The sequence below is a fragment of the Drosophila mojavensis genome, unplaced genomic scaffold (genome assembly GCF_018153725.1).
Source record: "Drosophila mojavensis isolate 15081-1352.22 unplaced genomic scaffold, ASM1815372v1 contig_74, whole genome shotgun sequence".
NCBI classification, from domain to species: domain Eukaryota; kingdom Metazoa; phylum Arthropoda; class Insecta; order Diptera; family Drosophilidae; genus Drosophila; species Drosophila mojavensis.
In genome coordinates, this window is record NW_025318899.1 from 24,346,303 (window position 1) to 24,373,365 (window position 27,063).

Consider the following 27,063-nt stretch of genomic DNA (forward strand, 5'->3'; position numbering starts at 1 on the left):
TTGTTTTCAATATTGTTAAATAACTCTATCCGAAGGCTTGACTTGCTTTAGCTAAGAACTACGATCGTCTAAGAGGATGAGTATATAATATGCATGTATATATGATTTATGTAATCAGCACTTGAAAATTTTCTAAAATGTACTTAAAAATTTTTAATTTAAATTTATTTTTTTTTTTTTTTTTTTTTTTTTTTTTTTTTTTTTTTTGTATATACTGTAATAAAATTCGAAATTTACAACTCTATATCGAACATTCAAATTTGCTATGTATATTGTGATAATAATAGTTTATGTAACTATGAAAATCAAGCTTAGCTTTGTAATGATTTCAATCGTTTGGGCGAACAAACGAACTTATAAACAATTTGGTTTCAGCGGCATAAAACGAATTGATAATCAAAGCAAATTTTACGTTCAATGCAAACTTAAATTAACAATGCAACCAATTGTTGAGCATATGCAATAATATATCTTTAAGGGAGTTTCGGTAAATAACATACATTTGATATCTCTCAAAGTATTTTTTTTTTGAGTAGTATTCAGATTCAGATTCAGATTCCCAACTAAAGATTCTCTAATAAATATTATTCAAAATCGATGTCCAATAGTAAGCCCGAGTATATTTACAGTCTAAGTGAATGTCTGAAGATTACCTTGAGTATATTTGATTATAGATAAATACCTGTGCATTGCGGTTGTATATACAAGGATTGTTAGTATAGATATACAGAATTGATATATGTATAAGAGTGATTCTAAAAGAGAATTTATTTATTGGATTATAATTGCTAAAGCTTGTGTTCTTTTTTAACTGAATTGGCAATTGGCATTGGCTAAGTCTTACGTAAGCGCTAGAGGTAAGTTTCAAGGACTACAACTTGTAAGTAGTTGAGTTGGATTATGTTGGGTGATTAATTGCTGGATTGATTGCTTGCTATACGCTACGTATACGCAATGTTAGTCACCTGGAGCGCTTTGTACGTCAAGGGTTTGCCTGCCTATATTGGGGGTGCTTTGTCTTTTACCTTTCGGATGCACAACATTTGTTTGCTTGCCTAAAATTAGATACGAGGGCGGAGTTGGACGTAAATATTAGGCGTATCCACAATAAAGAAATAGTAAATTGCCAACTTACAGGCGTGTGTGTATGTGTGTGTGTGTGAGTGTTCGTGGGAGTGTGTTTTTGTCTGTGTGTGGGGTAAGTGCGCTTTGGAGCTTTATACAAGTAAAATCCCCACTAATTTCTTGTCTAAGCGCGCTAAGTACAAAAGCATTTGTCTAATTGACCATTGTGGCAATGCAACTGTGTGTGTGTGTGTGTGTGTGTGTATGTTTCGGGGCTTAGTTGTGTTGTCTTCAAAGCCGACGGCGTTCAGCGTCCGCTTGGGCTTAACGCGGCTGCATTGTTGAGCAGGTGTCAATTAAAGGCAAAGGCCTAAGGGCTACAGAAACTTAAAAGTAATTCAATTTGCTTAACAAGTTAACAATTGTTTTCAAATACCATAAAGCTTACTTAGATTAACAATGAGTTTATTGAATTGCCCGAAAATTTCTATCATCTTACGGCAGACTATATTAACAATTTATTAAATCGACTATTTACACGCCTTCGTTTGAGAGTTGAAAATTAAATTGAAATCGAAATAAATATGAGAAGCTGACAAAAAACATGCAACAGGAATGGAAGCATCTTAAAAAAAAAATAAATCAAATAAATAATGAATTCATACATACATAAATAATAAAGGTAAATTGCGAGAAGATAGAGTTAAGATAGAGCAGAGAACTTAAAAGCGTAAAGAGCAAAGCGAAGCATACATCTACAAAGATACAAGTTGTAGATAACTTGGTATTAAGCAGGCAAATGTTTACAGAGAGATACATAGACAGAGAGAGAGAGAGAGAGAGCGAAAGCGAGAGAGACAGGCAGATAGACCGAGAGCTATCTGCTCGACTTACCTGTGTCGACAATCACATCGATGAGATCCATTGATTTGGCGAACGCATCTTTTAGATTGATATGATGGAAGGAGACAATGCTGCCCTCGCGCTTGGCACGGTCGAGTGCCTCGCGACGCTTGAGGGCCTTCTCGCGCCGCATCTGATTCTTATAAAATTCAGCAAAATTGTTAACGATGATGGGAATAGGCAAAGCGATTACCAGAACACCGCATATGCAACACACAGTACCAATAACCTTTCCCAGTGCAGTTGTGGGATAGATGTCCCCGTAGCCAACAGTTGTCATTGTAATACCCGCCCACCAAAATGTTTCCGGTATTGAAACGAATTTTGTATCCTTTTCATCCTTTTCGGCAAAATATGCCAGCGAAGAAAATATGAGAACGCCCATGGCCAGGAACAGCATTAGTAGACCGAGTTCCTTATATGAGTTACGCAGCGTAAAGCCTAACGACTGCAGGCCCGTTGAGTGACGGGCCAGCTTAAGGATTCGCAGGATGCGCATGATGCGGAATACTTGCACCACCCGGCGCACATCCTGGAACTGGTCCGTTGCATTCTTATTCGTTTCCAATAAAAATAACGAAACAAAGTATGGGAGTATTGCCAATAGATCGATTATGTTAAGGCCGCCCTTAAAGAACTTCCACTTGTCCGGTGAGGCGCTAAACCTAAGTATGTACTCTAGGGTAAACCACGTGATACACACGGCCTCAACCATTGCCAATTGCGGATTATCCTGTGGTGTACCATTGTCAATGTGTTGTAGTTGTGGTAGGGTGTTCAACGTCAGGGCTATGGTAGACAGGACTATGAATAGTATGGATATCACTGCGATAACCTGTGAACGGTAAAGAACAATCGAAACTTTGTCGAGACGATCATCAACAACAACATCACAACGATTATAAATGTTTCTTTTTTTTTTTAATTAATCAAACACACAGAGTTACAACAATTAGCGCTTGCTTCCACTTATCTTTTCATATTTATTTCGGCTTTTTGGGACCGCATATTGTATATCGTATATACAATTTTCATTGGTTAAATTTTGTTGGGGATCATTTTCGATGTTATAAATCAGTTTGAAGCAAACATTGGTTAGCTGAGCGCAAAACGTTTAGTTTTTCTGTATTCGGGAAGGGGAACTGGGAGTTCGATCTGAGAACCGTTTCAAAGATGTTGTTGATCGTTGTATAACTGACAGAAGCCTCATGCCTGATGCCTGATCGCCTATATCATTAGATGGGTACACGCATTGTTGGGTCTTATGTTGGGTCAACGTATTTCTCTTTGGCTGGTACTATTCAAAGGCTGCTGTACTATATGTGAAGTATATCATTTGTAATCCTTCTTCCTTATCATACAAACTGAACAATAAACTAAAAATTAAAAAAATAACTAAATAAAATATCGACATAATATATACCTTTAAAAGTAAAGTAACTCAAACTCAAACTCTTCAATTCAGGGGGTTAGTAATATTTGGTGTATGTATTTCGGGGCACTAGTTATACACGTTGACTAACGTCTCTAAATGTGTCTTTCAAGTGGCTGTGATTGTGGGCGTGGCGTGTGGCTTTGGTTATCTGTGGGTGAGTGCAGGTCGTTTGATTGGATGGTGTCTTGGGTGGGAGCTAGTTTCTCTAGGTGTCTGTGACTCTGTGTGTGTCTGTGTGAGTGTGTATAGTTGTATCTGTGTATTGGACGAAGGACATGACGTAGCACAAGAGTGTAGGACATTTACGCAATTACTAGCTACGCATGGAGACAGAGACCTTTGGCGCTTTCTGATTGGCACTACTTGGGGTTGACAAAGAGGGGGTGTTGGGGATTTTGCCAACGGTACAATAAATAAGAGACGCTACCATCGGGTCTGCAGTCGACATTTGTATAATCAATTTCTCATAATAATGAATGGACGAAACGCTTTGTTCTACATTGTGTTGCTGTTCGTTTCGCTGTCTGTGTTTTGATTGTTATTATTATTGTAATTATATTGTTTTGTTTTGTTTTCTGTTTTTGGAATCGGAGTTGTAGATAACGATAAGTGTAAACTGAGCAAATCGGAAATTACGAATACACATATTATGTATAATGGAGCTATAGTAGGTCAAATGAAACGTACGTACTAGCATTTTACAAAAATATTGAATGCATAATAACTTTTCGAGCTAGAAATTACGAATACTTATACTAATTGTAAACGAATCGAAACAAATCAAATTATAAGTCAAGCCATCAAATAATTGCAGTTATCCAAGCCAAGAATACATTTCTAATATACTTCTGGTCAAAAGTGAAATTTGCAATTATTTCGATGTCATCTATAAATGAATGCATGACAATAGGAAACTTATAAAGATTTTTTCTAAATAATTGATGCAATTTACTAAGAACTGCAAATTGTAAATTGTTTTTGTTTTTTGTTTATCGGTTTTTGGTTTTAAAGGTCTAATGGGAGGTTGGGGTCTGCATATTGAAGTGGCCAAATGCCAAATTGTTTTGACAGTAACAAGTGCATTTTGAATATCAATGCCAGCAAGAGCAGATAATGGGGATAGAGGGAGACAAAGAGAATGAGAAAGAAAGAGTGGCGAGAGAGGAAGAGAGAGAGAGAGAGAGAGAGAGAGACAGAAAGTAAAAGATAGACAGAGCTAAAGTTAGAGGAATTCTGATTGCCACATATGGTCAAAATTCCTAAAGTTGAATACGTGTATAAATACACGTATGTGTGAATGTGTGTGTGTGTGTGCTTGTGTCGGTATATGCACTGACAGTTGACTTGACAACAAAAGGCAGCCGGGGGTAAAGGCGTTAGTGCACCGGACACAACATTAAACATTGGAAAACCTTTTAAAGCGATTGGAAAATTGCTTTTATGGTTTATTTAAGATGTGGCCTGTCTCTTGTCTCAAAACGACAAACAAGGCTGCATGAGTGCGAAAATATATGTATAAATATATACAAATATATACTTATATATATCGTGTTTACACTCATGCATATATATGTGATTGTGTGTGTATGGGCATGTGTGTGTGTGAGTCGTCATGTGTATGTGCGGCACAAATTAGTTTGTGTCCAGATCTACCATAGTAGGCCACTGTACGCAACCACGCATTTCTCTTTACTTCAGCCTCATGGCGGGTATTACAAGTAAATGAATATAATTTTGCATGGCTCGAGTCGGTTTCAGTTTCTTGTTCTGTTTTTATTAGATTTTTGGGGTAGGGGCTTCGTGGTTCTTGGCTGGGAATAAGGCTAGATAGTTAAGATTGAGTTTGGTTTTGTTAAATGTAAATGATATGCTATAGTTGATAGTTAGAGATATAGATATATATCAATGTATTAAGAGATTCATACTTAGGGTACGAGTAGAGGGAAATCATTAGAGTAAAGTAACCAAACAAATTATGAAATCAAAATCAAAGTGTAAGAAAAGATATTCAGAAATACAGAGATAGAGAGATATCATAACAGAGAATGAAGTCAAACTAAAATAGAGAACAAAAATCGTGCTTTCATTTAGCAACTTTCAAGCGTTCGATAGAGTTGAGTGGGAGAAATAGTACAAAGATACAAAATATACTTATTCTAAATCTAAGAGAGTCAAAGTTGGACATAGAGAGAAGACAAAGAGAGAGTGAGAGAGAGATAGACGGGTACCTGTTATCATTGTTTTGGATACTTATATACACTGTGGCCACAATCGATTGCAATTTAAGTGTGGATCGATCGACTATCAAACTTCGGGAAAGTTAATCAAATTTGAAATAAGGCTTTTACTTAGGCGGGGCGGGGGTCATGGGGGTCATGAGCGCGGGAAGTACTGGGTACAACTTTCTACTTGATGTGATTTGGAATGCATGATTTATACTTTGAGCTCAATTCACGTTTTATACCTTCTGTTTAATTATATTTTTTGTCGATTGAATAGAATGCATTGGAGATGTTGAAAACAATAAGCTGATTGTACGTGTTCGGGTTGTGCGAATTTTGGAACTGCTACCACTGCTGCTCAGTCATGATTGAGGGGGTTTCTTTTGAGGGAGTTGAAAGTAAAAATGATATTGCATTACGCATACTAAAGTTGAGCGCAGCTTGGAGACGCATTACGGCTAATATGCTATACACTGGACTAAGTATGTGGTGAGAGGTTAATGAAGACATTGGATTTTCACTAAACAAAAAGCAAACAACTAGAAGCACAGCCCATGCTCAAAAGGTGAGCATTGAATAGATTCACAAAAGCTTTGCCTTACTTTAAGGAAAATCAAAAACAGTCTAGAATCCATTGAAAGCAAATACAAATGGTTTGAATGAAAAGCGACTTAAAAAAAAAGTAAGCATATTATATAGATTATGATACAGGCGTAAATTTGAATTAACTTCCCTGTAGTCTTTGGTTAATCCACTTGAATTACAAAACAGGGCGAGTTATGATACAAAAAGAAGAAGAAAATATAACACAAAGGTAAACTGGGAAAAAGTGGCAACAAAAAACCAGATAGTCGGAGATAAAATGATAAACTAATCGATAAATTTATCGAAAATTTAATAAAGACATGCGGCAAGAAGTTGGGGACAAAGAAATAATATATACATACATAAATATCATAAGAATATATACAAGACATATATGAAATATATATCACTATTTGCTATACTAGAAAATTTATATACACATATAAAAGTTATTCAACTTGGGATGATCAAATGAAAACACATTCAATTTGTGGGTTCTTATTGGAAAGTGCGCATACGCCACGTTGGCATAAACTTGAAATTGTTTGTGTGTTTGTTAAAAGTTGGTGTGTGTGTGTGTTGTCGTGTGTGTCTTTGTGTTTGTGTGCAGGTGCAAGATTGTGGATCGTAATACAAAAATGAGCAAGGGCCAAAGTAACGCATCGTCTTGCACTACAAAACTAGCTGACTAAATATTTGACCAGGATTGTTGCAATTGGTTCCATCGAGTTTGCGGTTGGGTGTGTTTCTTGTCGGCTATTTTGTGGTTTATTCGGGTTTTTCGCTTTGTTTTGTTTTGGAGGTTTTGTATTTCAATACTGGTATTCTAGTATTTGTTGTGGGTTTCGAGGGGTGCACGAGTTGGTTCGCATACTTTGTTCGACTCACTAAAAAACAAACAAAATTCGATACAAACTGGCTATAGAATTCAGTATGGCCGACTACGTCATTCTATACTAGGCATTCAAATGCAGCAAATTTGGTGGGTTAATATTTCAAGTTTGGGTTATCTATGCGATACACATATATACGTTTTTCATCTATTATCTAAAAAACCAAAAAGGAATGAAAAATGAAAATTACTCTCATAGTTCTGACTGAATGACATAGTATCGGGTTTGGTATCTATTTATACTTCAATTTTATTTAGGTTCTCGTTAATTGTATTCGTGTGTGTGTAAGTGTGTGTGTCTGTTTGTGTGTGTTTCAAGTTTTTGAGTTGATTCGATTGGAGGTACTTAGTAGTAGTAGTTTACGAAGCCAATAGACCAATGGGTTACAACAGTCAATATCAAAGGTAAGATACGTTAAAACACAACAAAGAGTTAAGAAAATTTTCTGTATGCAATAGATAACAAGACATCAAATACGAGTATCGAATACGAGTACGATTATATATACGATAGATGGGCTAGTATATATATATCGTGCCGCCAAAAGGAACACAAAAGGTAAATCAAAAGGAAATACACAATATCAAAACATCGAGTTCAATTTGGTTGTACAAATTAAATATATATAATACATATATATGTGTGTGTGTAAGGTTGTTGTATATCGGTATTTGTGGGTAATTCATTTAGTATTAATGGCAAATGTTGGTCGTGTGAGCGCGTTTTCGTTGCCAACAGTTTGGTAAATCGTTCACCAATGGGTTAAACTGGACTAAACTCTTTCAACGTAGGTAACAACTGAGAGTAGCTTGGAGTATTTCGAAATACTACTCTTTACTCTTTACTGTATACTTTTTACTTTTTACTGTCTTTTGTTTTGGTTCTCATATTTATCTTGTTCGTATAAAAAAGGATGTGTTTAGGCGAGGTATTAGAAAAGAACTAAAAACATACACAAATAAAAACGTTGTTTATTCTCTTCTCACTTCGTTAGTAGTTGAGGAAAAACAAAATAAAAATTTTAAGAGAACAACTGGCAAAGAGCTCTGGAAATTTTTCATTACCTTTGTAAAATGACAAACCAAAAATTGTGTTAATTGTTATTTTCGCCTAATTCTTTGCAACGAAATTGTATTGGCTAATAATGTTAAATTTTGCTTGCACATTTTCAGAGGGCCAATAAATTGTAATAAATTGAAATTGAAATTTAAAATATGCAATAATAAAACGATTTTATATTCACCAGCTTTTCTTTTGTATTGTCAAAAGCTTTTGAAATTGGTGAAAATAATAAATATTTTTATTATGCGTAGCCAATACAAAATGTTTATTGCACCTGCAAATTTGTTCAGTTAGTTTTAACGAAAAAATACATAATTTAAATGAAAAGGAAATTAAAATCGAATGAAAAATTATTGGAGATGCGCCCAAATATGTTGTAATTATTTCCATTTTCGGCCATTGCCTTAAGCTAAAGCTAACAGAACTTGAGATATTGGCAAATAATCGGCTGCTATTTACAAGCTGAAGCCAAACTGTGTGAGTGCTGAGATATATTTATAGATGGGTGTGGGTGGGTTATGATCAGGGTCAGTTATGGTACAAGAGCGGGCGGGGCGGGGCGTGGCGTCTGAGAGCACAGCCGCTGCGAAGCGTCATCGAGGGACGCTTGAAAAGTTGCTGAGCTGAGCTGCCAGGCCAAAGCTATACATTAATAGTCGGGGCTTTGATCTAACCTCTATGGAAAATGGAAATGTATTACAACACGACTTTAGCCGCTTCTCCCCAGAGGTCTTTCTCTTTACAATATTTTCGAGGATTTCTACAGCACACCTGCCGCCTGGTCATATCGCTTATTGCCCATTCCCAAACATTGTTACAAGGGTTGTTTTTTGTTTAGGAGTAAGATTGGAGATAAATAGAGAGAGATTACTTCACCATCATCATCAACAATTAAGAGATTAAATTATGTAATATATATATATATATAGAGAGAGAGAGTATAAAGTTTGTATAAATTTATAAATATATGTAGTTGTTCATATATACTGTGTGTGATAAAAAAAAACGGTTAGATTAGAAAACGATTAGTAAATAAATTTGGTTGATTTTTCCATTGATTGCACTTGATGTGCGGTTGCTAATGCTAATAATTAAAATGATGTAGATGAGGTTGATCGATTCTAGCGACAGACGGGGTGTCGGTGTCACGGCGTCGCATGGTTAGTGACAGATAGATACTTAAGTCGGATTACGAAACGAAACAATAATCAAACCAAATCTGTGTTTACTATAAGAACACTAAAGGTGGGGGCAATCAAAGGTTAAGTGTAACGCAAAATGATATTACGAATATAACGCAAGGAGCGGCACTCCCCTCGATGTCAGATGCCAAACTCTTAGAGATATGTAAGTTAGTTGGAAGGAACCTAAACTGAGTGAAAGTCCTGTGCGAGCAGGCCCTGCAGGTCCTTTGTACTTTGTCTGTTGCCCTTGAATGTGACGCTGTATTTGGGCACAACACAAAAGCAATCGAATACACTGAGCGAACTTATGAGCTGAGTTACTTGACATAAGGAGGCGTATATATTGATTGATAAACATAAATGTATGTATATATATTGTTGCATATATATACATAGCTGTGTGTATGTTAAGGTATATATTGTATATACAGTCACAGTCACAACACTGAAACAGGGCCAAAGCTTGGCTTTCATCTCGCACAGCAGGTTGCCAGACTTATTTACAGCGGCGGCAGCAGGAGGAGGAGGAGCAGCAAAGCGGCTAGCTTAGCTTGAAGTTAAACAGCAAATTAAGCAATACAGCTATATATATATATATGTATAGATAAATCGATAGGCATGCCTATCGAGGAATTGAAATCTGACATGTTCGAATATTTGTATGAAATATATGAGGGCTATAAACTTGTTTCAGTTAGTTTTGTGCAAGCTTCTTTTAACGCAAGGCAAACGCAAACGGCGCAACTTTTCAGCATATTTATATACATAAATATATAAATATATGTATATAATAGAGTGGTTGTGAATAGATTCATACATATATTGAGGCATTATATGGTACAGCAGGGGCTCATCTTATTTTTACACTATTTTCGATGCGCTTGGCAGTGAATTTTGTATTTACAGAGTGCTGTAAATGCCGCACTAAATGCAATTGAATAGTGTAAAAATAATATTCGGATTCATACGGAACTGAAAAGTCGCACAGACAAAACGAAAATCGAATGGAACACAAACCAAATTCCACATAACTCAAGATCAGAATTACAGAAAAGAGGAAAGTATAAATAGATATATGTTGATTGATTTCTTATTTATTAATGTTTTTTTTTTTTCGCTTACGCTGGACAGTTGACATTGACACATACGGATAACGGATAATGAATACGGTTACGTTAAATATAGCATATATAGTATATGATGTTAGGTAAGTAAACACAGTACGGATAGGGTAGATGATTCAGCTGGTAACTGATTGGACTTACCCGAGCCGCGAAGCTGGTGTTGGGCTTTTCAAGCAGCTCCCAGAGATACTTTTGGTACTCCGCGCATTTACCTTCGCCGAACTCCTCCTCGTCCCGCTGCCGGAGCGACTCTGCCTCCTTGCGCATCTCCTCGTGCACGTTCTCCTTGCGCTGATGGTACTTGTGCTGGCAACACGACTCCAGATACAGTTCGTCCACGCCCCAGTACTCCAGATCATCACTAAACGCAAGCACGCACATCTCATCCACAATGTGCAGTTTCCCGGTGCGATAGAAATTCAAAATGGAGCTGAAGCTCTTCGGATGACGATCGAAGAAGTACTCGTTGTCGACCAGCGAGTAATCATCGCACAGCTCTATGATGGCCTCGTGGGTGGTGCACTCCCTTAGCCTGCCCAGCCGCGTGTGGGGCAGGCGCTCCAATGTGCGCCACAGCACCTCGTGCTTGACTCCGCCCACATTGATGGAGACGCGGCTGTTCATCTGCTTCGACTGCGCTATCATGAACGGCTCCGGTGGCGGTATGGAGGACATGGATCTGGAATGTGTCCGCTGCAGGGCGCCGGTTGTATTGCTATGGCTGATGCCGGCATGCGAGCCGCCACCTGGCGGTAGCATAACAACGCCGACGCCGACGCCAACACCGCCCAGCCCGCCCACACCGCCGCCGAGGCTGCTGCTAGCGGGGCCACCAATGCTGCCACCAGCAATGCCGCTGCCGGCTCCACTACCACCACCTCCGCCGCCGCCTGCCCCACCACCAAGTGCCATTTGCTGCTGGTGCTGCTGCTGCTGCGCAAGAGTCTGCTGGGAAGTTGTGGGATTTGAATGCGTTGGTGATGTAACTGGGAATGGAGCGTAACGAACTTCCTTGCCAATGGCCCCGGTGCTGCTACCGACAGCCCCCCCGGCGCCTGCGACCGGCCCCGCTGCAACGTTCCCGCCTCCACCAGCAGCTCCCAGGCCGAGAGCAGCAGCTGCTGCGTGCGCTGCTGCTGGTGCGGCGGATGGGCCAGCAATGCCGATGCCATCAGCATAATCCAAGTGCCGATTGTTGGCGACAACAGCGCCGCCGGCAACAGTTGGCCCACTGTTATAAGCACCGCCGCCAGCTGCTGTGACAGCTCCACCGACGCAACCATATGAACTAGCTCCACCGGTTCCCATCGCTCTCTCCCAATCGACATTACCGCTTGTATCGTAATAGGGCTGATTATCGCCGCCGTCGGCTGTTCCCGCAAGCTGCAGTCCACGCGCAGCTGCCTCGTGTTGCTGATAAAACAGTTCCGGATGTTGTTGCTGCTGCTGCTGCTGCTGCTGTTGCTGCTGTTGCTGCTGTTGTTGTTGCTGTTTCTGTTGAAGTTTCTGTTGCTTTGACTGTTGTTGTTGACTTTGTTGCTGTTGTTGCTGTTGCTGTTGTTGGCTAGCAGCCTGTCCACCATGCAATTGCCCGACCATTTGTAACACTCCATTATTGTTTTGAAGCGGTGTTGTTTCACCCGTTGCCCAGCGTACCGCCTCACGGTCTCTGTCGCGTTCGCCGACCATAAGTCTGCTGCAGATGGCAAATGCCACAAATTACCGTTAGCAGATGTATGTATATGTGTGACCCCGCTCCTGCTACTTACCGCTACATCGCGTCAATTGTTGTCATTACAGCCACCTCTGTCGTTCCGGCGTCGTTCCTCTTTTCCCTAGTCCTTTGGCTATATTGGTTTTCCTACGGCTGCTGCTGTTGCTGATGCTGCTGCTGCTGCTGCTTGTGCGCAATTGATTTCAATTTACTGTTATCTGATAAATCTGGAGATCTATAAATTCAGCAATTGGGCAGCAGTTACGGTCTCTAGCTGGCTGGGACTCTGGCTCTGGCACACTGTTCGCTTGGCATCCGACTGCTTCTGGCTGGGTCTCTGTCTCACTTCCTGGCAGCTGTCCTTCATGTCTTTGTGTGTGTGGCGTTGTTGTGTTTGTTTATGCTGGTTGCTGGTCGTTGTTCTTGTTATTCTTGTTGTTGTTTCTCTAGGTGTTATTGTTGCGTGTTTAGGCTATGATCACAGTTTATTTCTAGGTTTTGGGCTAAATTGGGCTTTAATTCGAACTTCGACTGGCTCAGGCGAAGATTGGCAGCATTTTGTGGGGCTCTAATAAGCAGTGTGTTGTTGTTTAACGGGATATAGCTGCAAGAGAGATAAAGTGCGGTTAGCAAATAAATTATAATACAGTTACGAGCTGGCTGGAAAGCTGATCAAATATCTAATGTCGAATATGTCTGAGCCACAGCAATGCCACGCCCGTGCATTTATTCAACAATATTTATTGACAGCTGATAAGATAAGCTGTGATAAGAACTATTGTATCTCCACTTGAGACTGCCCGACTAGGAGATACCCTCTACTCTTCGAAAAGCTGATATACGGGATCGCTGGACGGACGGATAGAGAAATAGACGGAGTTGGCTATTTTAACTCAGCTTCTCACCCAGATGAAGATTATTTATACCTTTTGAGTTCTGTCACGCCTCCTTCTGCCTCTGACCTACAATTTCAGAAAGCCAATATGACTGGGAATCCAATTTTCTATGGGTGCAGGGTATATATGAGGCAACGGGTTTTATAAAGCATACTTATTGGGGCTACAGCTCCGCTGGCTAGCATTGTAACACAATTACAGACAGCTAGGAATTTATTTAATGCGATAACAGCTATGACAACAATCTATGAAATGATACGGGTCTGTAATTGTCAGTGAAAATGTTGCGTAGCTCTTTGGGTGTATGGGGATATATGATATATACGATCCAATGGACTGGCAGCTAGAAGAGCTCACAGCTCAGCTATTCGAAAAGTAGTGGAGAATGGCCTGAGCCCAATCTATAATCTAATACATGGAAACTTATACATGTGTTTGTGTTAAAATTTATCAACAATTCGATTTGATAGATAAAGGCAAAAACATTTGAGTTCTAGTACACCGATTTGGTCGCCCATTTATTACAGTTAATTTGCAAGAGCCGAAGGCTGCGCACAAATTCTGCCGCCAAACAGTCGTGAATGCTACTCGCCTTTGATGGATCAACATTCGCCATGGCGCATACCACGCACACACGCACACATTCACACATATACAACAAATATATATAACTGCAGGAAATACGTGATGGTTGAAAAATATGCGCTGCCCATTTCGGCCTGGGCAAATGCGAATGTTTCAAATTGCATTTGTGCTTGGCCTTTGCCTAAATCGCAATTTCTGCCGCATTGCAATCAAATTTGAATTTTTATGCCAACCGGAAATGCATTGTAATAAGCGCAGGGCTGCGTACCTATTGGCCATAAAATGTTAATTAAACTGCATACAGTCCTAGATAAAAGCCATGCCGCAATAGCCTTGACTGCCTTTTCTTTATTAATGGAACAGCTATTTATATTTGGACAATGTGTGGGCTGCAGTTGTTGTTTATCAAGTTGGGGAGGAAACACTTATAATAATTTGACTATTTTTAATGTTTTTTGAAATGTGTAAGCATTGTACATGAACTCTAAATACTTGACTATATAATTTTTTTATATTTATATAATTTGTGTGTATATAAAAATGAAAACGTTAAACATTTCCACAGTCATTTTCAAGAATCCTAAATATTTTTTGGTAAAATAAAATAATTTGATTTATTTCTTTTATGATTCTCTTATTCTTATTTATTTCTTGCTGACTTTAAATATATTTTTGCAAACAATAAATAAACGTACAGCTTCAATAAATCGTCTCAATATTCATTGATGTAGAGCATTACAGATAAGAAATACAATTCAAGGAGAATTAGTTTGATAGGCTTCGACACATAATAATTATTGATAGATAGCTAAATAAAATAATTCCACATTTGACAAATCCAAGATTGTTCAAATTACTAATCTTTTATTTATTTGCTTAAAGTGCTAATCTTATATACCAAACACGAGAATCTATTTCCAGCCACTGGAAGTACTGGAGTACATTTTCCATGCACACTAGTGCACAGATGCTTAGTGTCAGATTTTAGATTGTTTGAGTGTTGTCTAGGCTCAGGTTACATTTTTGTTAGCCCCTGCATTGTCGCAGCAGCTAAGGGATGACTTGGTCTCAGATAACACGCAGATTATCGAACATTATTAATTATGGCTCCATTAATCATATGATAAACAATAATCGATTATTTTACTACCACAGGCAGTTTAATTGTCGCGCAAAGTGAGTTGCAATTATTTATTAATCTTATAAAATATGCATCTGTTGCCGACTGACATATACAATAGCAGCATATAAAAGTCCATATGTGTTTTAGCCTGGACTTGGATTCGACTTCGATCAGTGCTTCGCATAAGTAAGTCTGCCTATGCCTATAAATCTCTTTTTAATTCCAGCAACTCATTTCCGTTTCCGTTTATACTTTGCATTATGTGTAATTCCGGCGCTTTAAATTTTAGGGTATTTGATTGCTCCATATAAGAAATCGCATGTCCTGAGCGCTGAGTGTTGTATTCACTGATGCCCAAAGCGCCCGTCACATTTCTGAGTATTTCACTTGGATCTGGCGTGCAAGGCCGAAATTATTGTTGTATACATATGTACACATACGAAGGACTATATATATGTACGTATGTTTATATGCTCGCTAGTATTGCTTGAATTTAGTCCGGTTAAATTACTATTTATTAGAGAGGGTCGCTTTTTACAAATGGCAATGGCAAAGCGAGCGCGATTTTTGACAACATTGTTGGCGTTTTTGTGTTTAGATTGCTCTTCGAGTCGCGTGCACTGCACTCAACTTTATGCAATTATTTGTGGCGCGAAATGAAAATAAGTTGCATGCAAAGCGTAAAGTACTCCATCGTTCTGCCATATGCAACACGTTTGCGTGTGTGTGTGTGTGTGTGTGTGAATGCGTCAAGTGGGCAACAACACCTTGAAACCTGTTGAATTGCCTTGACGTCTGACACCAGACTAAAAGTTAAATTGCAATTAATTCCGTGCTGTAATAATGTGAGACGGGACCTCGTTCGCTGCACGTTATATAATTTCATTTGACAGCCCGGTCCTTGTCGTAAAATGTGAGAGAATGGCGTCAGAATTTATGACATCACACACACACACACGGAGAGAAAGAGAGAGACTGAGAGACCCATCACACTGTACCCAATAAATCTTAGACATAATTTTCCTACACGTATGCACAATTACAAAATGAATACTTAATTGGCCATAAATAGTTTGATAACGCCCCGAGGGAGCCTTCAGCTGTGCACTTGTGTGTGTGTGTGTGTATGTGTGTGTGTGTATGTAGAGTGTCTCAGGTTACGGTCAGGGTCATTTCTTGAATACATCCCTAATGGAGCTGTGCTGCGTAATATATAAGCAAGAGCAACAACATGGACAGCTATTAAAAATTAGCCTACTAGCCATTTAACGCTTAGCCAATGCTGGATGACATGGCTGAAAGTTGCTGCGAGCGGACGGAGGTTGTGATTAATGATTTCTTTGACTTGGACACTAATTGAAAATGGAGAAGCACACTCATGCATGCCCATGCTGGCATCCATACGAACAGAGGTAATTAGCCAAGAGATGAAATAGAAGAGTCTTTAACAACACGTGTTTAGAGATACATATAGATGGAGTAGACGCATGATTTTGGCACATTAAGGTTCTAAATGCAAAACTCAAATAATGTTTGAGTTCCAGTATGCGAGGATAGCTCTCATATTAAAATGATCGAGCTTATGGACATCAGATAAAAATTCGATCCTTGTGCAGTCCTAAGAACACCAAGGAAATGGAAGAGAGTTTAAAAAATGTTTGTATGCAGTAAATTGATTAAAAATAAAGTGTCCCATATAAATAAAAGTAAAAATATCGATTGAGATACATTCTCCAAACTATTGATCAGAAACTCTTATCTCAATTGATATGCATTTCATATCATCATATATCATTTAGTTAAAGAGTAAATTTCTTACACGGAAGCCTCTCTCGTGTATTAGAGCTACTCTAATCTAATTTGAAGGACTCGCCTCCTTACAGTTCCATTTATAAGCTGGGAAAACGCATCAATTCAAGTGCACAGAATGGGAAATTGTAAATGGCTCAAGTGCCAAAATTCCACTTAGAGCTCGCATAACTGATGGGGCCCCGATTGCCTGCTGCAATAAAAACAATAGCAACAACAGCAACGGCAACAACAACAATAGCTACAGCAATTGCAACAATAACAACAACAACAAATGCAAATGGGCTGCAGTTGGAATGGCATGGAAAAGCGTGTCAGCTTTGTTCGGCGAATGGAAAACATTTATTGCTGACTTTTAAGGGCCGCTATTGTCGACGTTGACTAAATTTATGGCCGCCATTTTGTTGTTATGCTGCTTGGCCCGTGCGGCAAACAAATATTTCGAGTCAAGTGCATTTATATATTAAAGTGTTGTTGTTGTTGTTGCTGCTGCTGTTGTTGTTGCTGCTATTGTCTTGGTGTTGGCTGCAAATGCGTCAGCACTAACCTCAACACTTAAGCCGGTGCTGTTGGTCATGTGCCTTGTTTGCCTTCAGCACACGCCCAGCCCAACTAGCCCCTTACAGCACCGAGCCATTTCCGGTCTCAGTCCACATCCGCTGCCGACGCCGACGCCGACGCCGACGCGGCCGCCATTTTAACAGTAGCTGGCGCTGACCCTTGGCTGCTCTAATTTAGTTAGCGGCCACGAGCGAAACTCAAACAAATTTAGAAAGTCACACACACACACACACACGCACACACACACTCGTACGTACTTTGAACGTTTTTGCACACTTTCCATTTTCACAAAATGAAAAGAAAAGAAAATTGAAGCAAGCAACTCCAATTTTAATTTGGCTTTTGTTTTGGTTTTTGCGTGCGAGCCCGACTTATTGGCCATTGGCATGCAAGCATCTTGACCAACTTGGGCCCAACTTGGCCTTGGCTAATGGGCGCACTTTCTAGACTCGTGTCGGTGTGGGCGTGACTGGGACCGTGAGTGTGAGTGTGTGAGTGCGAATGTGGGCGTATTTATGGTGTCTGCTAAACGCCAGCTTTCTCTCGCTTGCTACGCTTTCGGTCTCTAGGTCTCTTGGTCTACGCAATTGTTGCACTCGACAACTGTATCATATTTGACAAGGTTCCTCTGCGTGTTCTGTCTTTTATTGAGTTACTCAACGGCTTTAGCGGTTTTACGACTCCCCTGCCGCGTGTCCGCGCCATGGCGTCATCCCTCTGGACAACAATCGCTGCCATAGACGACGCTTAGCTGAATGCATAGCAGAGGCGAGAACAAGACTAAAAGCCCCATTAATAAGCTACTCATCTAGTATATATAGCTATACATATATAATAGGACATAGCTATACTTGTAATAGGACTTAAGAATCTCCAAGTTATTTAAGTGGCAAAAACAATTTGCGGTTACAGTTAATATGGGGAATATGACAGACAGGCGGCATGCTTGAAACAGTTTAATTGAAATTAAATATTTATGTGAAACTTGCATGTGCTTCGGTCTAAACATAATAAAGCTAATACCTCTGTGAATGACATATCATAGTAGTCTGTAAGTAGTCTGAAGGCAAATAGCTTTTATATTTTTAACTATTTAATTTACATATATGACAGTACTACACATTTTTTGATTATTAATTATTAACTAAATATGATTCAACATTAAGCTTTTGTTAGTAGAATCAATAAGAAAATTTTGTGCTCTTCCGAACGGAGTCTAACTATTCATATATGTTGTTTGTATTTTAATGAAATATCAACTTTATTATCCCTTAGGCAAATTAAAAAGAAATTATTTCAATATATATTTTCAATATTTTACATTTACATCATACTAATACAAATATAACAAGTAAGAAGACTCTAGTCGAGACTGCTCGACTAGGAGATACCCTGAACCCTCTAATCTGATATTCTAATCAGTCTGCACTTCTTTTCGACACACATACATACACACACACGTATTAGAATGCGCTCTGCTAAATACGCTTGGGCTGCGCTGTAGTGTAGGTAACATTATAAGAATTTATTTGTTGAATAATTTAATTTCTATACGTACAATCTTAATTTCAGGGCGTAATTATATGGTGAAAATGTATGTACATTCCAAAGCACAAGTCTCTAGTACTTGAAATACGCCTTTTACAAAGGTAAGGGTGAGGGGGTGGATATAGGGGTGGGGGTAAATTACAACAAAAACCGAAATTATATAAAATACATATAAATCTACATTTAAAATTTGGAAGCTCTAGCTCTAAAGGTGTAGGAGATATAATTAAATAACTAGCTTTCGATAAGGTTTTGATCGATAATAAAATATCGGGAGTAGTTATCGATATATAAAGAAAAACTTGATATGCGCGTGATATACACGGACCTAGGAAAAAAAATTTCAAGTCTCTAGCTCTTATATCTCTTGAAATCGACGCGTTCATACATACGGACGGACGGACAGACAGACGGACAGGGCCAAATCGACTTAGCTCGTCGCCCTGATCAAGAATATATATACTTTGTGGGGTCTGCCACGCCTCCTTCTGCCTGTTACATACTTTTAACCATTATACCCTGATTTCCCATTTTCAATGGGTTCAGGGTATAAAAAGCAGGCACGAAAGCGCACAGTGCACTAAATAGTTTATACCCTTCAACTTCTCACAAATTCTTTATGAAATATTTTAGGTCTGTTCAAAAATATTTGCAATGGTGTCATTAACCCTTTTTTCTTGTTCCGTTTGGGCCACAAATTGTACTAACGCTTGTTGCTTGCAGTGCACTGCAGTGGAGCGAATTCATGTTGTGGTCAAAATGAAATGAAATGCGCCTTGGCTCAGGCTACGTTCCGCGTAGCGTGGCGACCCGACATTTTGTTGTCCTTAACAACGGCGCAGTTGACGAATGAATCTAATGAACTATTCATAATCGACGTGTCTTGGCAGGCCATTGGCCGTTACTAGTTGTTATTGAATGTTGTTGTTGCTGGTTGTTTCACGTTAACCGTTAGTTGTTAGCCATAATTCATATACGGCTTATTGATTTTCGATTATGGCCATTGCTCCCTCGATGTCTCAGTGTCTCGGTGTCTCTGTCTATCTGCCTGTCTGTCTATCCGTCTGGGTTTTGTGGTGTGCCAACCTGTTTGCTATGCGTGTATGGTATAATAAGTATTACACACGCATACACAGCCACACCCAGCACACACAAACACACACACACACAGCTCAATAGGTACACATCGCATGAAGATACATCGTGTTGAATACAATATTAATAATGCAGCTGAATTGGCTTTTGTTATTCCGAATTATTTGCTTTTTGTTTTATTTATTTATCCACTGGCTACATACTGCTAAATGTCCCTTAAGTACATTAATCAAATGGCCTTGCATCGATCTCGTTCCCACTCTCGCTCTTCCTGTCCGCGCTGTGTGAAACACCTCATACATTTGATGTCGCATAAAATGCTTCAGCTGCCAGCCTCTGATGATGATAAATGGCCATCAGCATGAGGCAGTCTCTCCTCCCCCTCGCGGGAAACATATGTAAGCTCAGCCGAGGCATTTATTTTTGGGCCAACCGCATCTATTAATGTAAAATGTGGATTTATTTATTTATCTGCGTTTCTATTGCGGCCCGTTCGATATGAAATCAAAATAAATAATGACCTGACCAAGCGGCAGCAAATCACTTAAAATTCCTAACATCCGCTGGTTCTCCCTCCCCCATCTATCACAAAAAAATATTATAAATATATACATATATATATGTATATTAAATAAATAAAAACAGCTCAACGATTAATTGGCGAACTAAAAATAGTTCCCAACAAATATTTTGCTTTGCTACCAACCAAAAGCCAAAAGCCAAAAGCCAAAGGCCAAAGGCCGTTTAGATTATTCGCGTGCCTGCTCTCAATTAAAGTCGCGAAGTTAAGCTAGTTATTATTGCTCCAGTTTTTGTTGTTGTTGGTTGCCACGTGCTTAGCAGGCGCATATGGCTTGCAAAAATTCATGTAAATAAACCATATTTTTGCAACAGCATCTCGTTTAATCGGAAATATTATAATTGAACCGAAAACATTATTGGCAATTAGCTGCGTCAAGCGCACTTTAAGCATTTGAATAAATACGCCATTGGCTTTTATACTCTGCTGGCATACCCTATAATCACAGCTGAATGATCCCAGCGCATGCAGAAATATGAGGATTTAGTTTATGTTATGTTGGCGACTATATCTGATGTAAAAGCTTCTTGAGATCTCAAGGATCTCACATAATGGAAATCTTATAACTCACAGCAGCCGACAAGCAAATCGGCTTAGTGAATGCATATATCTAAAGCTCCATAGCTTAGCCATATACCGCATATCACCCAAGCTCAACAACATATGTCTGAAGTTCCATTCATATTTATCCGTTTCATTGCTGTGCATATAAGTCGAAGCAAGAGTATTTTGCAGTTTCTATGGGAATTGTAGAATCGCAATCAGATTCAGATTCGTATTCGTATTCTCTTAGCATTCCAATCTGTTTTCACCTATTTCGTATTCTATATTTTTTGCACTGTTTTGCCTTTTTGCTGCTGTGCGACCAACAAATTACGCCATTAATTTTCTCCGATATCTGGCATGCGAATGCGAATATGAATACGAATACGGATACGTTTGAGTATATATTTGCAAAAATATTCGCCGGAATTTGTTGCTGGCAGTGTGCAGGAATGCGGCACGAAGTAAATCTTTGAACTCATAAAAATCGATGAGCGCACGCAGCCAATTTGTTTACCCAACAGATACAAATAATCTGCCCATCCAACGAAGACGTCTTCGTTGTGATCTTCCAGCTGTGACGTCATCCCGACAACAGCGAAAACTCTCTCACTCTCTACGCCTATGTCTATCTATTTCTACGCCTGTCCATTCAGTCTGTTTGGTGTTTTTGTTTTACTTTCGAGCTGAATTATTCGCTGCGGTCGCCCTATGTGTATCCGAATCAGGCGGGGATGCGGGTTTTGCCTACTTTTGGCCTTTTGGCACTTGGCCAGCAATAAAACTACTTGAAACAATTGCAAAAGATTGCCTACCCTGGGCTGGGATGCGGGATATGGCTTGGCACCCTGATTCGGCAATGGTCGAGCGATTTCCTTGTGCGTGTGTCCCCAGAGCTCGGCAAAATTGAATGGAGCCAGTCTTTGTCTTTATTCTACTCAAATATATTGAAGGACACCGGAAATCAAAATGATTTCATGCTGTAGATTTGAATTTTTCATTTAACTAGAATATTATTTATATTAATAATAATAATATTATGATTATCGTCATTATTATATTTATTATTAATTATTATTAATGAATATAATATAATTATTTTTAAAATTATTATTGTTATTAAATGTATATTAATAATAATAATATTATGATTATTATCACTATAATATATATTATTATTAATTATTTTTATTTTTATTAAAATTATTATTATCATTAACTTTCTTAAACTCAAGTCAGTATCTCAAAATACGGATAGATATGATATAAAAAGTTCAGCTTTCATTGCTTAAGGTATCTGCGAGTCGGGCACTTCCATGTTGAATACTTTTACACACATTTTGAATAAAATAAATGTGTTTGAAGCTTATTGCGTGCCATAAGGCAGTAGGAAATTGAAAACCAAATCAAACTAAAATCCCATTTTGTTTAAAATACGTATCACGTATACGCAGCGTCTACGGCACAGGAAAGTGTACACAAAATCCATACACTCACACACGCATACTCACGCACACACACATGCGGATGTAGCTGTATGCGGCAGGAGGCTGGAGGCAGGTGGCAGGAGGCAGGCGGAGGCGGAGGCGTAAAAAGTGTTGCGCATATTAAGGGGCTTTAATTTCCTGCAGCGGCCTTGAGACAACAAATTGAAATTCATAACAATAATGAAGAGGGACAAGAGCCCAAAAACGGTTGACTAACTGCCATGAGGATACCTTCGTCATTTGTATGGGGTTGGTTTTTCAGCGCACCAAGGACCTTGGCGCAGATCCTTAGCCAGCTGAATCGAATGGAAAGCAAATGAGCTAATACAGTTGTTTGCTTTAAATGAGTAGGCAAAACGAATTTTTAAATATAATAATTTATTATGTCATATTTTGTTTATATTTCGTATAATGTAAACAAGCTGGAAATTCGTCGATAAATATCTAAATGCGCTATTCCACATATTATTACCAAATATACAATAAACAGCTTGCTATTGTTTCGAATACGAAATAAACACAAAAATTATTCGAATAATTAAAGAGGAATACTCTATTGAATATTATAATGTGAGCTGCGTGGGTGTAATGCTAATTTGCATGTAAATGAAATGAGAGTGATTTGCAAATAGCTAAGGCACGTAAATGAATGACGACTAAACAGCAGTTTCCAGTTTAGTTAGACTCGAATGAAAATTAAATCCGTTTCATAAAATTGTAAGCGATTAGAGCAGATTTGGTTTTATTTCTATTCAGAGATTAGGAAGCTTATAGAGTAAGCCATTGGCTACTAGAGTCCTTCAGCTATTTTGTTGTATACCACTCCACACACACATACACACATACACACCCAGTCATTTATAAAAATAGATACTCATAATCAAGCAATGTGACTGTCTATGGAATTTCGAAAGTAGATACGTTTGGCTTGCCAACAAAACTAAATGAATTCAACGCACAGATATGAGCAGCTATAAAAGTGAATAATAATAATAATTCGTAGTGCGGTACGCATACGCCGCCTCCTGTCTCCTGCCTGCTGCCTGCTGTCCTACGCTCCAGCAAGCAGCTCCCTTTCGCTACTCCAGAAAGCTCTCTCAATTCTATTGCCTAATGCAATTTCCTTCGTAGTTTTTGTTGCTTTTGTTGTTGTTCTAACTTCGTTCGGTCGAGTTTTTCCAGTAAACACATTGACACTGAAAACGACGCCGACGCCGACGCCGAGTGGCTGAGAGTAATCCGCGCTCTCTTTCTCTCGTGCGCTTCCACTCTCTCTCGCTCTGTGTCGTTGGCTCTCTCGCTCTCAGCGTGCGCAGGGGCTTCCAGGACGAGCACCTTTTTGGTGCCTGTAGTTGATTTGTGCGAAAACCTGTCGATCTGATGGCTCTGATAAGCAATTGATAAATGCCAAATCTTTTTTGGCATTTTGAGGTCAGCTACTTGGCATTTGAAGGACCAACTCGCTGCCGACCAGACTGCCAGCCTCAAAGCCGGAAGTGTGCGTGGGGCCACATCAGTCAAGAGGAGGACGCTGGCGCTGCGCAGCTCTGGTGGCACGAACGAGCAGGCAAAGCGCAAAGCTCAACCAATGACGTCATCACTTGCGATACGTACACCTCGTAATGAGGTTGTTAGAAGTTGTACGACAACGGACGACCTACTTTGCCAGTTTAACGAACATCGCAGCCGCTTCGTGCGCAAGGGAAGCTTTTTTTTCCTTTTTCTTGCTGGATACTGAATGAAAATATGATACAGAATACAGCGCGCCTGTTTCTGTGCAGTTGTTGTCGTTGCCGTTGCTGTTGGTGTTGTTGCTTCTTGTGTTTGTTGTCAATTTGTACGTTTTGTTTGTGTGGCATGTTGCACGGTTCGTTCCACTGCCGCACAGCGGTACGCCTGCACCAAGCTCGTATTGTGGTGTTGTGAAGGTGGTGCACTGCTGAGGCCACCACCAGCCGATGCTGCTGAAACACCGAAGCCAGCTTCCTCCTCTGCACAGCATGAGACTGAGTGCCCTGCGTACGCATCAGCTATGGCAGCGTGTCGTGAAATATCGTACCATCGTATAGAGCAAACATCTTGCCAGGAGTTTCTTGCCAGGAATACTCTATGAATACGAGTAGAAGTCGTTGTGAAAGGATATAGAGGTGCCAGATGGGTCCATCAAATACGGACAATTACTGTATATATTTTACTATATGTATACACTTTATTTTGTGAGTAACATACAAACGGGTTTTATACGATTTCTCATCTCTATTGCCGCAGTTTCTGCTGTGCAGCGAGCCATTACAAGGATTTGGACTATGTTGCGCCTTCCACCACAGATTTACGGTGCGCAGTGCGAGAGGCTTCCACTCATTGTCTCTATTTGATGCCCTTGTACCAGCCTGTCAGTCAGTCAGTCGCTGAGCCCAGCCTAGCCCTGGTTTCGTTTGGCTTCACCCATACCCTGCAGGTGTGCATTGAAGTTCGGTTGGGCGCATTTTGGTGCCTGGGTTCTGTCCAGTTTCTGGTTACATCAGCACGCACATAACTTCAAATTAAAGCTGGCCGAAGGTCGTGCCATGTACCATGTAGCATGCGGCATGCGGCGTGCACTGCAATCTTTCATTGTTATGACCAAGAGCTGATTGCTTTTCGTTGGGCTAGCAAACACGGTCACAGCCTTTCAGCCATGAATAGCCTGTTGGCTGGATTAATTACGCAAACAGATCTCATTGCCAGTATTGTCATCCAGCTCAATTGTTATTATGGTTTTTATGATTCGCTTTGTTTTTAAATTCGCATGTTTTGTTAATTGCTGCTTTGATTCTGAGGACGTCAGCTTGCCTTGTCTTTGTGGCTTCCATTCTATTATTTCAGCTTCGGCCCAGATTTTACTTCGCCTTTGTTATCTGTTATTAATTTGGCCAACAGCAATAATAATATCTACAGCTACAACAACGGCTGAAGCATTGTGAATGATACAACTCAATGGATTTTATTGAATACGAATTCGAACTCTCATTCCCATTCCCATTCCCGTTCCCATTTCCTCATTCGTCTCGGCGCACCGTGTTCCGCCTCAGCCAAAAAATCTAATATCTATTGCTATTTTTGGCAACAAGCCGAACAGCTTGGGGAGCAAACGCCAATAACAACAACAACATCAACAATAACAATAACAATATTAATGCTGACCCCAGTCAAATGGGAAATTTCTTTGTAATGATTTCTCTTCTATTTTTTTTTATTACTTTAATTTGTTGTCGGTTTGCGCTTTTTGTTGATTTAACACTTTGGTTTCTATTAAAATTGCTTTTAATTGATTTTCGGGCTAGGCTCAACCAATGACGCCAGTGAGAATGACGAAATCATTCGTAGATTGTGTAAGAAAATGAAATACGAACATTTCTTGGTAGTCGTATTATTTGCACATGAGTTTCAAATAAAAATCAATGATGTATTCCGTAATATAATATGCATGGAATAGTTTATGTGTATATTTAAATATTGGCATATTTAGTTTGCGACTATTGTGAACTGCTGCTGCTCATGACACACCTAATTTTCCCAGCTTACACGTGTCTACATGTCTCTGCCCATGCTTTTCACACTCTGTTCGTTTTCCAGTTCCTGTGACATGTAACAACAACAATAACATCGACAACAAAATTTACTGGGCCAATTGCCAAAGTGAAGACCAAAATTTTCTTAATTTGTTCATTACCAACTGCTGTTTGTCTTATTTCTTTTTCTTGATTTTTTTTCTGACAAGTCCACTGACAACATAAATGCGCAAACATTTATGTCCCCTTCGTTTTTTTTCAAATCCCAAGAACATTCGTATACCCTTACAAAGTGTATCACGATTCAGACCTTAAAGACAAAGTTGATATAGGCTATATACCCTTTCCCATAGCTAAACAATATCTTAAGCGACGCAAGCTAAACTAAATCGTACAACTATTCAATATAAGCATACATATTTTCATTTAACTTATTATCTCTGATACACATTTGCTAGCAAGTGTATTGGAGCTTCGGTGTGATGACAATAGATTTTGTTGCTAGTTTTGAAGTGCCTTCAAATTAACGCGGCTGCGTCTTTCAGCTAAGGGCGGTGAGGCAGGGGAGAGCTCACGGAAGACATATGTAGTCACATGCCAGTGAAAATTTAATGAAAATTTGCCGAAATCTTTTAGAAATCTTTTAAACTAATGTGAAGAATGCATTTGAGAATATATATGTACACTGCAAGATACCCTGTAAATAATGTACCCTGCAATAAATAAATTCTTGATCTGGCAATTGTTTGGCAATGCTGAACTAGCAGCTAGGAGAGACTTAATAAACTTGGTCGCACTGAAAGAGTCTATTTCGATTTATTATATTCGATTTTATAATCCCTAATAATTGAGCAGTGAATGAAATGAATCATAGATCAATCAATTCGCACTCTCGTCAGTTTTTCTTTTATTTTTGTTGTTGTTGCTAATCAATCAAAGCTGAAAAGCAAGAATGTTACGATATAAACTCTATATGCGAGTATACAAACTATATATACAGATTTGGGATTTGTTGTGCTGGCTACGTGTGAAAAAGCAAAAGTTTTGTGAAATTATTATGTATTCGAATGCCACATTGTAGTAAATGTGCACAGAGCT

General features: G+C 39.2%; 1 protein-coding gene across 15 annotated transcripts in view; it reads right to left on the minus strand.

Annotated features, from left to right (window-relative positions):
- Positions 1–27,063, minus strand: part of LOC6583508 (potassium voltage-gated channel protein Shab) — a 64,876-nt gene that overhangs the window by 14,681 nt on the left and 23,132 nt on the right. For 14 of the 15 annotated variants that reach the window (XM_032731650.2, XM_015162895.3, XM_044010247.1 and 11 more), the window contains exons 3-5: positions 12,243–12,791; positions 10,615–12,169; positions 1,960–2,803 (exon numbers count right to left, since the gene is read on the minus strand). In XM_032731650.2, coding sequence (XP_032587541.1) covers positions 1,960–2,803; positions 10,615–12,162 — 2,392 coding nt within the window. In that variant the 5' untranslated portion in view covers positions 12,163–12,169; positions 12,243–12,791. Of the gene's footprint in view, positions 1–965; positions 1,056–1,959; positions 2,804–10,614; positions 12,170–12,242; positions 12,792–27,063 lie in introns of all 15 variants that reach the window. The other variant, XM_032731660.2, reaches the window with a different exon arrangement.